Source organism: Uloborus diversus, chromosome 9, assembly GCF_026930045.1.
Source record: "Uloborus diversus isolate 005 chromosome 9, Udiv.v.3.1, whole genome shotgun sequence".
Taxonomy (NCBI): domain Eukaryota; kingdom Metazoa; phylum Arthropoda; class Arachnida; order Araneae; family Uloboridae; genus Uloborus; species Uloborus diversus.
In genome coordinates this window covers 73,428,817-73,442,077 of record NC_072739.1, presented here as the reverse complement: position 1 = coordinate 73,442,077, position 13,261 = coordinate 73,428,817, and the positions used below count along the sequence as shown (strand labels likewise).

Here is a 13,261-nt window from a genome sequence, read left to right as displayed (position 1 = left end):
AATTAGAGAGATATGTTAAAGCTGAAAGGACTTTTTTGAGATTTGAATTTAAAAAATCTGATTTTATCTCCCGAACTCCATAGCTACCTCATATTTTATGTTTGTATTTTATGTCGCTGAGGTATTAAGTAATTCCTGAAATTAACTCAATGAAAATAGAGACATAAATAAGATTTTTTCTCTCATTTCAGGCAAGATGTATCTAGCTGTTGAATGGGAAGAGAAAATGAAAGAAAAGTGCATCAATGAAAAAGAACTATTGGTGAGTATTTAAAATAAAAACAATGTTTAGTAGGGCTCGTGCAATGCATAAGTACCAACGGTTCAAAAATGTAGTCATCGGCATTGACGGCCAGTGCCAACTTCGACAGGCTTGCCACACCACAGGAAAACCTGAAAAAATGGAAAATACAGGAAATTTTGAAAATTTCCTTAAGAACTTGGAAAGTACGAGGAATTTTTAATTTTTTTAAATTCAAGTTGTAAAAATCAATGCCCAAGTATGTAAACTATTAAAATATAAATAAATAGATAATAATAATCCATAATAAAATAAAATAAAAAAAGGTAATTTTTAATATTTCTTTTGTTAAATTGAATATTAAAATGTCTATCATAAATGCAAACATTATTTATTGTTTTATTTGTCATGCATCTTGAATTTTAAGCTAATGTAGTTAAGAGGGCATGATATTAGTCATCAATATTTATAGTTCTGCCTAACTTTTCATTTTTTGTCCTTAAAAATCCGTAATGAATGGTTTAGATAAGTTTCCCCTTTTTGTTCTAAATGGAAAGTTAAATATATTCAGTCAGCATGCTAATATTTTATTTATAATGAATTCTTCTTTATTTCTGGTTATTTTCATTTATTTACTTTGTTTCCTCCTGTGATGAAACTATCTGTATATTAATATATTTTTTTCCAAATATGATTCTTTACTCATTTGTAAAGCTGAATATTCATACAGGGAAAACACAGGGAATTCCCCCCCCCCCAGAATTGAGTGGTAACAAAGGAAAATAATGGGCCCATCAGCTGTAAAAAACACCTAAATGCTGATGTGTTGTTGATATTTCTGAAAAATAAAACCCCTAAATTTTGTTTTTTTAATTTTCTTTACCTCATTATGGCCTGAAATCAGGCAGCAGCAAACCAACACATTTCAGGACATATGCTAAATTACAGATTGTGACTGAAATTTTCCCGAACATATATCAAAAACCTCAACGTTTTCCTGATTTTAGCTTTAACAGTCTGAACTAATTACTACAGAAATAAATACTCTCACATTCTGATGTATAGTCTGACTGTTAATCAAAGACTTAAACTGCAGTTAAAGTTCAACTTAAAGAGTAGTGTTCAGAAAAGCCAAATTCAGAGCTTGTGTAATCTTAATAAAATCCTTAAAAAGTCATTATTTATTTTATTTACTTTTAAAACCTTTATTATTGTTATTATTTTTCCCCGAGATCCTCAGCTCAGCACCTTCTATAGTTTTATTTTCATCAGAGTAAATGTAGTTTTTTTTGGGGGGGGGGGGTAGGAAAATGTGAGGAAGCTATTTCATTTATTTCTATTAATTTTTTTCTCGAATATGTCAATCAGATTTTTTTTAAAGATCACATGTCTAAAGAATAACCCATCTTCTGTTGGCTTTTGGATGTTTTATGATTGAACTCTTTTTTTGAATGTACTTAACTCAACCTGTTGTGAGCTAAGAAATTGCAAAAAAAATTTGATACATTTGAAAAAAGTCTTTTATATCTTTGTAATTATAAGTAATATTTTTACGAAAATCCATAGAATAATTTGCATATTCAAGTAAAAACTAATTTGTGAAGTTAACAGCTTATTCCCGGCCCTTTAGGCTTCAGATGATCCAAAAACTTGTTTGCTTCTGCTATGTCTTTGGTCTAATGCTAATGTATGCACCCTTTTTATGAGAAAACTTGCAGAGCAACTCATCTGGTACTTATCTGTAAATAGGAAAACAATACCTGAAAAAGACCTTTTAGTTATTATTGTATTTATATGTTTATTGAGTCATGCCTCTTAATTTTAATGAAGACTTTTCTCTCACAGGCATATACAGTGCACGATTCGATGAGCGTTCGTGTCTCTCAGAAGAAGCAAGTGATTCAACTAAGTGAGTGCCTAGAGCTGTTTACTACTGTAGAGAAACTGGGTGCAGAGGACCCTTGGTTCTGTCCCTCATGTCGCCGGCATCAGCAGGCCACCAAGAAATTTGACCTCTGGTCTCTACCTCAAGCCTTGATTATTCATCTGAAGAGATTCTCTTACAACCGGTACTGGAGGGATAAGATTGACTCCCTGGTTGAGTTCCCTGTCAAGTAAGTTCAATTAGTTAGCATTATGTTATTTATTTTTGCGTGCTGTGTGTGTGGACATTTATTTTACCCCAACAATGTTCTAGCTTAGCTTTAAATTGTCATGTGTTGAATTTTTTTATGTGCTATAATTTTTATATTCTATTAATTTTTTTTTCTACCCTTTTTTTTTTTTTTTTGCTTTTGCTTTTTTCTTATATATATATATTTGTATTCTATCACTACCCTTAACATTTTCCCTTGAAAATGCATACTGAGCTTGTTTAAGATTTCCAACTTTATTTTTCATCACATCATTATTTAAGTGATATAAAAATACAGTTGTAGTTTAGGTAGTTAAAACCTCTAATTACTTGTACTTAATTGACAACGGTAAGCAACTTTGAACAAAATTGTTAGTAAAGGGACAGGAGTAGGAATTGAGAAAATAAATCACTGGTCCTCTTAGTGATCCATTCTTACATCTTGGGTTTTAATAACATTAAAGAAAAAAGACATAAGTACGTAAAACAAAACTAACATCACTGATGAAGTCAGTTAGCAGTTTTCAATAGACATGTCTGAGCGACTGCGGGAGAGAAGGAAACAACAGGCTTCAGCTATACTGGTAAAATAATGAAGCCAACAAAGCCTCATTTGTGTTGTTTTTGGAGGAAGGCAATAGGGTGTCATAAACAATATGCTGAGAGTTTGCTATGTTTATAGTTTTCAAATTCATGACTTTCCATGAGTTTCCATGGCTTCTGCTTATAACTTTTCATGACACACAGGATGCTTTTTTTTTCAGAAAAACATCTTTTTTTCACAGGAATCGTCGAAGTTGTGTGAAAAAAGAAATGAATAAAATTGCTACTATCTGAGTTAAGCTTTGCAGACGTGTTCCTAAAAATTTAAATTGAAGCAATATGGAACAAGCTGAGCTACTGTTATTAATAAAAACAATTGATACAACAATGATTAGTGATCATAATGCACATGGAACAAATAGTTAGATTTTTTAATTTTATATTAACTAGCTGCATTGCCCGACTTTTCACGGTCTACCTAGAAAATAAAAGTTTTGTCAACAATTAGACATAAATAATAATAAAAAATACTTCAAAATTTCCTGTCAAAATAATAATTCTTAAATTCCGTTAACAGCAAATCTAAAAGTCGCAAATAAATGAAACACAATCCTCCATTAATGCAACTAAAATCCTTGATTTTCTTCTGCTGGCAGGAAAGAAAATCAAATGAGTAAAATTTAACCTCAAAGCAAAAGTAAGACTTTTATTTGTTCACATTTGAGAAAAAGAAGGGCAATAAATCTTTCTTCATGCTAATTTAAGCTGAACTCATTGGCAAATGATAAATTTCTGATTTGACATGGATGTTTCATTAGGCTTAAAAATGCTTGTGAACTTGTTACTCGAAAGGAAGAAAATCAACTTTCAAGGTATTTTTCCCGAGCTTTCAAATGAGACTTGAATCAAGCAAATCAGTTTATTATTTCGGGTAGAAAGAGCCATTTCATTCATTCTTGGGTCCTAAAATTAAAATTCTCCAACAGTTAGGTACTTTTTTTGGTGTTTAGAAACCCCCTACGTTCCTTCTTAAGTGCCCAAGTCACGCCCTGCCAAGTTTGTTTGAGATCCGACGTAAATTGTGGGATTGTATAGGGAACATATAAACACACATACATATATATTTTGTTTTATTTATATAGATTTGCATCCAAGCGCACATATTAATAAATCTTAAAATTCAACAATATTTTTTAGCATATGATAACTTACACAAAAATATATTCACAGATAGAAATGTAAACTGTTTTCATAAAAATTTCTGATATGATACACAATAATTTTCTCTCAATCACTTAAAAATGAATAAAAATATTAATTTAAAAGTGAGTTTCCAAAGTAAAAGCATTTTCAAATGTACAGAAATAATTATTTTTTTATTAAAAGTATTGCACACTACAGAAAGAATCCAGTTACAGTGACAACAATAATGTAACTGGATTCTTATCTATATCACAACAATAAATATTAAAAAGTTTGTAAAATTTAAAAAAGCAAAAATTATCAACATATAGTTTCTGTGTGTTTTTTTTTTTTTTTTTAAGAAGACGTATATGGAATGGGAAATAATGGTATAGTAAATTTACTGGCCAGGGGGACACAATTAAGCCAGTTTAAAAAAAAAAATTTTTTAACTAAATTAACAATAAATCAATAAATTATCAGAATAGATAACAAAATTGGTCAACCTAAGCTTGCATATATCAAAATAACTTCAATTGTTTTAAAAGGTGGAAATATTAGTTGGATGTAAAAAGATTGAAATCTCAACCAGTCATTTGAAAGTGTTGTCTTTTGGTGTTTTATTGTATTATTAATAAGAAAACATATTTAGTATTTAACGTACATGCTATTATTGCCAAAATTTTTGGAAAGGATGCATACAATTAATGAAAAATTATTATCAGTCTCATTTGTATGATTTCTACTGTATACATTTTGATTCCAGCTACATGAATTCATGAATTACAATTTTTGTGTAGCATATGTAGGTTGTTGTTATGTGTAAAGTTTTAACGCACTTCTGTTTTTCAGTGGTCTTAACATGGCCAAGTACGTTCTCAATCCATCCCATGGCCCTGCAGTCTATGATCTTGTAGCGGTCGCTAATCACTTTGGAGGAATGGGAGGAGGACATTGTGAGTAGTTGCCTTTCATCTTTTCTGGTCTGCGTATCTCTAAAATCATTTACCTTATGTATTTTTCCCCATCTATCTCTATTTTTTATGTTGACACAATAAAATAATTCATGTATTTCTGCCTTAGCCCTGGCTATAGGGCGGTAACTTACTGAAAGTAATGTTTTGTTTAATATCTTTGGTTATCGTCCAAAGACAACCTTCTTGTACTCTTATAATTGGAATGGTTGCTAAAGAACCTGCATCTTAAAATAAATTCCGAACCACTTTCAAAGGCATATCATACCTGCCAACTCTTCCGGTTTTCCTGGAAGTTTTATGGATTTTCATGTTTTTTTCTGGTTACAAGCAAAATCTTCCGAATTTTTCATGTTTTGTAAGAAAAAAATTGTATCTCACCAATTTTATCGCTAACGGTACTTTTGCGGAATTCGGCACCGCGTTTCGGGTCAAGTAGCCAAGCAGAGGTTGCCATAGAAGAATCGCACAAGAACATGTTAGGCAAGATTATGACGTCACTTAGTGGTACAGCTCATGACTTCATCGGGATCCAATCGAAGCGAGCTTCGAGGCAGGCGGCTAGGAAAATGATTTCGGCACTGTTTATCATTTTTCTTGTTCGATCAGTTCTTATTGTTTTTGCTTTGTTCTTTTTTTTTTTTTAAGATAAGTAAATATTATTTCTAAACATTTAACGAAAGATATGCAAGTAATTTTTACCAAATGAAAGTAAGGTCAATTTATATGAAATTCATAACTAATTTCATTTTGTTAACTGTAAAGATTGGAGGTGTTCTGTTTGATTTCATTTTGTGTTAAAAATCTTCCGTAATAAAAAAGAAAATTTTACGGACTTTTTTTCTTTGAGGTTGGCTCTTGTGATGTAGAAAAAATTGGACCATTATACCATCTTTCAAATTTTTATCAACAGAAATCGAGATATTCCAGTCAATAGCATCCATGTCTGGGCCAGGGTACAAACTCTACCTCCCTTTGTGCAGAAACCCTTTACTCAATCACCTATGTCAGTGGGCAGTTTTTAAGTAGACATCTACATATGATGTCCAACTCCTCTGTCAAGAGAAGCTGTGTTGATTTAAAAGCTGTTGACTCTTGAACTGTTTAAGAGAACAAAACGAAATTTACACAACTAGTTTGGCTTTTAACTGACAAGTTTCTTCTAAGACTTTTACCAAAATGTTGCTGCAGCTTTCATAGTAAACTGTGTTCTAAACTTGGTATTACACTGTAATTAGCAATTATTACACGAGCTTGTTTCTCAACCAGTTTTCAGTCAATATAATAATAATTTACCCATAAATTTCCTACCCAGCAAATTCGTTCTAGTTTGTTTAAAAAAATGAAAAATATATAACGTATTGAAATTGAACTCCAAAATATCTTAAGATGAAATTCTAAAATAATATGGTTTTATATAACTGCTAGGCTATTTAATGCAGGCCATTTTACGTCTAAAATCTATTCAATGCTTTTGTATGTACTACAACGTTGGTATTGGCTAACGTACTCTCAGATGCAAATGAGTCTCCCATAAACCAGACTTTTTATGTGCTTTGTATTGTTTTTCTAGTACTTTTTTTAGTACTTACATTCGGCTTAGTAATTCATCAATTTATTTTAAAACCTTTCCGATTTGGAATTTCAGTGCAGAAAAGTAGGCTGTAGCAAGAAAAAACTGCTTAAAAACTGACCCACTCTTACTCCTGTAATATTCTCTTAATTTCTTTCCCAAGTTTTTGTGTCAACTGTCACTCCAGTAATGCAGAAGGAACATTTGATTTCAAAATGTTTGTTTCAACTTGTGTTGAACTTGCTTAATATAGTGCTTATTTTCTTATTTATTATGCTTTGTTGTTAAAGTATTTAATCATGTAGATTTAAAGCTTGATTTCTTTTCTCTGCAGATACAGCATACGGGAAAAACAAGCTGAATGGTCTCTGGTATTACTTTGATGACAGCAGTGTCACACAATCCTCCGAAGATAATGTTGTTGTGAGTGTGGTTACTTACTTTTTCTCAAATCCAAAGATCATATCATTTTCCTCAGTTCAAATTTTCAACTTAGATACTTATCCAATAATGCAGAAATAATTTTGTTAGTTTTAGCTGTAAAACTGTCAAAGAGAAAGTGACGTTAAGAGAAAGTATTAGTACCAAAGTTAGTGGGTGTTATGAATTTTGTATGGTCAGGTCCGGATCTATAAATTTTGGTCCGCCCTGCAACCAAGTCTGTAGGGCTTGTCCAAGGAGGCCAGTAGTGTATTTTTGCAACTTTAATAAGTCTTAGTAATATTTTTTTTCAGGTTCCCCCCCCCCCCCCAATGTATTGGGCTGTGAGGCCCTTTAAGGACATGGGCCCCCGTACTGTGGAGTCTGCAGGTATGCAGATCCGGGCCTGTGTATGGTACATCACTAGTAAATATTTGGCCTTTTCTAGACCAGGTTGGCAGTGTCATGAAAAATGTTTGTTCACAGGCTGCACAATATCATTAATAGCATTACTTTTTTTAGTTTTTCAATTACGTTTTCATAAAGTTTTGGTTGCTCATTTTTTATAATACTAGTAAATATAGTACTCATTACCTGATTTTTTGTTCTTTTTTGAGTGCTCATTTCTAGCACCTATGAGAGTAATGGTGAGGCATTATGTATTTAATTAATGCTTACCTGCCGATTTTAATGGTTTTTCCAATAGTTTCCTGGATTTTGAGCATTTCTCCCGGTCTCCCAAGTGTTATTAAAAACATACTGGATTATATAAATCTTTAGGAAATTCCCTTTTTTTAGTTAATTTTGTGAAAAAAACCCTATTAAATTATTTTTGTAAAGATTGTCCAGGTATATGTGCTCCACGGTTTGAAAACTTTGTGCTAAAATTCAAACTTGTAGTTTGGGGGGCGGGGGGAATATTTGCAGAAATAAGCATAAAATAATGGAATGGGAAAAGCAATATGGGGATGGCGACTCTTCATTTCATACCTGAAAGAAAATCTTTCTAATAGGTTTAAATACAATCAGACCTTGATCTAAGGTCTGATCACCGAAAATCACCCATTGAGACTTCTGGAATGTGACCTAACCAACTGATACACATTAACCATTAAAATGAGCATGTAAATAGAATAATATTTTTGGAAATTTAATATGTTCAAAATTATCAGTTTAATAAGTTATAATTTTTGAACTGAGTTGAACCAATTAAGGTAAATGGAATCAGTAAGAAACTATGGTATTATTCTTGTAAAAATTTTATTCACAATAAAAGTTTGAATAAAACAGGTCAGAATAAAGTACTGATGTGCAACTTCTTTTACCTGAAATGTTCTACAATGCAGGATTGTCATAGGTTTGGTTTAATTTTTGGTGCAAAGTTTTTCCAAGTTTTGTGTTTTATAAATATGTTCTTCAGTTTTGTCATAACAGTGGCATGGGGGGACAATTCTTTTATTAATTGTATTAAGTGGGGGGGGTGCAAAATATCCATCTCACTCACTCCAGGCATGTTCCTTCATCGCAACTAGGGATTGCAATACCGGACCAAAACTTCAATCCTGGTATTCGATATTTTTAAAACCTAATGCCGGAATACTGGTACTAATACCAGTATTTGAAATCTCTGAAAAAATGCTTGAAAACATATTGTTTCGTTTCCACATTTCATAATTTTGTACAAAAGTTATATTATTTATGAAAACGTCACGTGAACAAATGTAAAATGAAGGAACAAATGTCATAATAAATAAAGGATGATAGTGAAAAACATAATGAATCTATCGAATTGTCTCTAAGCCTAGAACTCATTTTAGTGCTCAACTTTCCTACTGTTGAAAATAATGTTTCTGAATTCATTCAGGTTGGTGGTACTGTTAACAATGCGCGATACACCTTCTCTGATAGTCTAGAAGTCCTTCATCTTCAAGTAACTCCGTCTCTTGCGTGTTATTTTTTCATAAATTACTGTGTGTGTGTCTCATATTGCGAATATTATTATTATTTGTAAAAATTTATAGCTGGTTGTAATTTCTTTCTAAAAGACGATACTTTTAAAATACTAACATCATTTTCTCTTGAGTTGGAGAGGTTTGTGCTTGCTTTTTATCAGCCCTTTGGTTTGAAATTTAAGACTGATTGATCTTGTGTTTTCTGTTATCCGTTTTCACTTTCTTTTCAAAATTCTTTGCAACAGGGATGTTTCTTTTAGTCAAAAGTACTACTTTTAGTCACTGAAATTGGCAGAATAAGCAAAAAAAAAAAAAAAAAAAACCAGAAAATAATTTTATTTTCCCAAAATTTAATTTTTAATTATTTTTTTGAAATGTCTGATTTTTATTCCAAAAGCCATCTTGAATTGTAGAGCGTGATTGTCTTTTCTGGCAAGATATTGCCTTTTAATGATTTTATTAGTGGAACAAACATTATTAGTTAGATAAAATATTGTTTGCCAGTGTTCTGAAACTTTATTCTGGTAACCTAAGCAAATTGCTCACTTGTGACAACAGCAGCGAAAATGAAAACAACTTCAGAATTTCGTTTAAAATTATTTTTTAAGAGAGAAAATAAGTCAAAATCAGGAAAAAGTAACTTACCAAATGTTTTTGACCAAGCACTGTGTAAAAAACGCATTTATGCAGAAATTGATAATGTAGGTACCTCTTTTGCAGCTATATGCTATGTTAAAAATAAGTTCTTTAGAATTCTTAAATTTTACTAAGAATAGGGAGTTTGTTGATATTGATAATTTTTTTTTTTAAAGCAATCAGGAGTTGCTTTTATCCTCACTTGATTTCATATTTTTTCCAAGACTAAACTCAGAGTTGACATTAAAAAAAAAAGTTTTTTTGTGTGAAATTACATTTTTTCAGGAAAAATCACCTACATAGATGAACTGAAACAGCAAAATTTCTTCTAAATGCAAAACTTTTAGATTGCTAATTTGCATCATTTAAGATAAGAAATAAAAATACCATTAACGTTATATGCTGTAAACAATTTTTCTGATAAGTGTACTGTTAGATCTCAGACATAAAGTCTTGATTACCGCATCCTAGTCACAATTTCTTTTTTTTTTTTTTAATGGATATGCTTCATATTACCTATTCTAGAAAATCACATCATAATATGACGAGTGCAAACTTCTGGGCCATTTCCATTCCATTTGTAGAAACAAGAAACCCTACAAGTAGGGTCCTATTGCAATTTGTGATTACAAAAAACATAATTTGAGTTCCAGATGTTAAAATTCAAATGAATACTGGATGTTTTTTTCTTATATTATTTACTATTTCTTTTCCAGTCTAAAGCTGCCTATGTGTTGTTCTACATGAGGAGGGACTCCCACCGATCCTCTCTGTCTGCCGCACTGGGGGCGCCACGCATCACGCGAGATGACGATGCCTCTTCTAGTGACGAGGATTGCAGCATGGATGTTAACTAGAACATTCGAGTTTTCACCGACCCAAGGACTCTCGACGAGCGCAGGAGAAGAGACTTTCCATTTTGCCCGTTTGTTTCTTTGCTTACTGTCCCGATGCTTTCAAGAGAGACGAGTGGAATGAGCTTTTTGCAAAGAGACAAGCCAACCAAAATTGTAAATTTGAATTGAAGAACGATCCACTGAGAGCTCTCGCAATACTCACCCGAAACTTTTTTTTTTTTCCAAATCCTTTGCCGAGTTACGTTTTGTCCTTCTTGCGGAGTCGCCCCGTGCGAGCTCTTCCCCGACACTGTGATTTTGTGTGTTTCTTTCTTCCTCCTGCCCCGGGGAATCGAGTGAGTGGAGTCAAAAGGATGCTTCTGCCTTAACATGGTTTTTGTTCGTTCGGCCCGGAGAGCGAGTGTACATAGGAGTCTCGGGAGGGGCTCCGGTTTCCCTCCTCCAAAAAATCCGAGGACGTGGAATCTTGAATTACTTGTAATATATTGTGCTATACATTACAGAATTTTAATTTATTTCACTTAATAAATTTTATTAGGGTATGTCTTGTGTTTCATTCTTCAGTATCTACAAGGCTTCCAAATGGTCCGCTTTTCCCGCCAAAGTCCGTTTTCTAGGGTAAAATCCGCTTTAGACCGCTTTTTAATATTTTGGTTCAATTAGTCCGCTTTTATGTTGTTTTTACGTAAAAATCAGATTTTAAAAGTTTCCATTCCATCAAAAGATACTATGTGTTGATGCCTCTTAAGTCCAAACACACGGCTGCGCCGCCGTTTTTCTGTTGAACCTCACTTTACAGTATTATTTCGCTTCAGATTGACGTCATTACACCTCCTTCAACCACTGCGACATGAAAATCTAGCAAATGGAGAGGTTTGGGGGAGGAGTTATGACGTCAAATTGAAGCAGGGTGCTACCGATATTTCTCCAGGGTTCGTATGCCCTTGAAAAATGCTTGAAAAAAAAATTAATTTTTGAGTACTAGAAACCCTTGAAAAAATGTGAAATGTTTTTTTAGTGCTTGAAATCGGTAGAAAATCATTGAATTGTGCAATGAATATTTTTCAAAAATATTTCATCAGTCAGTGCAATTTTCTGAACTTGTGTTTGATATGCAGCGTCGCGAAAAATTACTTCCTTGTTTGCGAGTTCAATCTTTTTGCATCTTGTTAATATTTTGAAATTTTTGACAATCAGAAGTTGTTTTAACTTTCTTTATTTTAGATTAGCTTATTTTATGTTTAATTTCGATAGATAATAAACTACTCCTTTTACGGAACTATGGCAACATCAAACTTTCTCGGACTTCGCCGAAAATTGCTTGTCATGTTTGAGATTTCCATCTCTTTGCATCTTGTAGATATTTTGATATTTTTGGCAATCAGAAGTTATTTTGACACACGCCTCCTTAGATTAGCTTATTGTATGCAGGGGTCTGGCCAGAGGATACTTAGGTCCGTTAACGGACCCTTCACAAATATCCGATCAGCCAAAACGGACCTTTCACAAAATCCTGATCAACCAAAACGGACCCTTCACAAAATGCTGATAAACAAGAATGAATTTTTCACAAATTGTTTAGTGAAAGAGCAAATCTGAAAGCAAAATAACGCTTATTAAACCCAAACCGATAATTTTTGGAACCTTTTTTAAAGTCAAATTAGAGGGATCAGCTTATACAAAATCTGCTAATTTTACAAAGAAAAAAAAATCGGCACTCTTGTGATGCTTCCATTTTCTTTTATGTGTCAAAAATTAAAATGCTGAATCGATGGTTTGATTTTTTTTGTTTGCTTCAACTGTGTCCACAGATATTAATGATATGTTTATCATAGCACTCTAAAATGCAGTTTTGAAATAATTTTACCAAAAATATTTCTTTTACAAGCCGTTTAAATACTTTTGATACCTTCACTTTGAGAATAGCGATCTCTTTGCATCTGCTATGGGAATCCGATTTTTTGATGTTTAGTACGCTTTGTTAAGTGGTAAACAAATAAAATCTCTTTTTATTTTTGTTAAAATCACGGAATTTATAAGTTTTAAACGAAATTCTGTGCTTTTTAAGAGTGTCTTGGGTCAAAAAATTAAATGCTGAACCCTTGTCTGTTTTTTTTCTTTTTACAATTATTTTAAATGCTGTACAGAAATGTTTCTAGTATAATTTAACATAATGTAGAATGGTAGATAAATATTGCTACTTGAGAGAGCGATGCCGCCCCCCCCCCCCGCCAAATACTAGAAAAACACCCCAGAATGATATTCTTAACATAGAAGAGGAAAACACTCAACTTTAAGTTTAAATGATGCAGTTTGTGCCCTCTCTAAATTCTGAAAATTTGTTTTAACAAAAAAAAAAAAACTTTTTTTTTTGCGAAATTATTTGATTTTTCACAAAATTAATTCACTTTTCACAAAATTATTTGATTTTTCACAAAAAAACGGACCCTGTGAAAAATCCTGGACAGACCCCTGGTATGTCTAATTTTAATAGATAACAACCTACACTTTTTTTTCTTAATCGTCTACATTGAATTTACTAGCACTTCACCGAAAATTGTTTGTTGTGTTAGAGAATTAAATCTTTTTGCATCTTGTAAACTCGTTGTTATTTTTTGCAATCGGAAGTTATTTTGACATTCGCCACCATTGATTAGCTTATTTTTTGTTTAATTTTAATAGATATAAAACTACTTTGTTTTTTGGAACCATGGCAACATTGATGTTACTTGCACTTCACGGAAAATTG

The 13,261-nt window shown here is 32.3% G+C and overlaps 1 protein-coding gene across 1 annotated transcript in view; it reads left to right on the top strand.

Annotated features, from left to right (window-relative positions):
* LOC129230103 (ubiquitin carboxyl-terminal hydrolase 4-like) overlaps positions 1–11,054 on the top strand; it is a 55,722-nt gene extending 44,668 nt beyond the window's left edge. Inside the window, exons 18-22 of the mRNA XM_054864501.1 lie at positions 192–262; positions 2,087–2,355; positions 4,953–5,056; positions 6,982–7,070; positions 10,372–11,054. Of these exons, the coding sequence (XP_054720476.1) occupies positions 192–262; positions 2,087–2,355; positions 4,953–5,056; positions 6,982–7,070; positions 10,372–10,512 (674 nt within the window). The 3' untranslated portion in view covers positions 10,513–11,054. The remainder of the gene's footprint in view (positions 1–191; positions 263–2,086; positions 2,356–4,952; positions 5,057–6,981; positions 7,071–10,371) is intronic.
* The last annotated feature ends 2,207 nt before the right edge of the window (positions 11,055–13,261 follow it).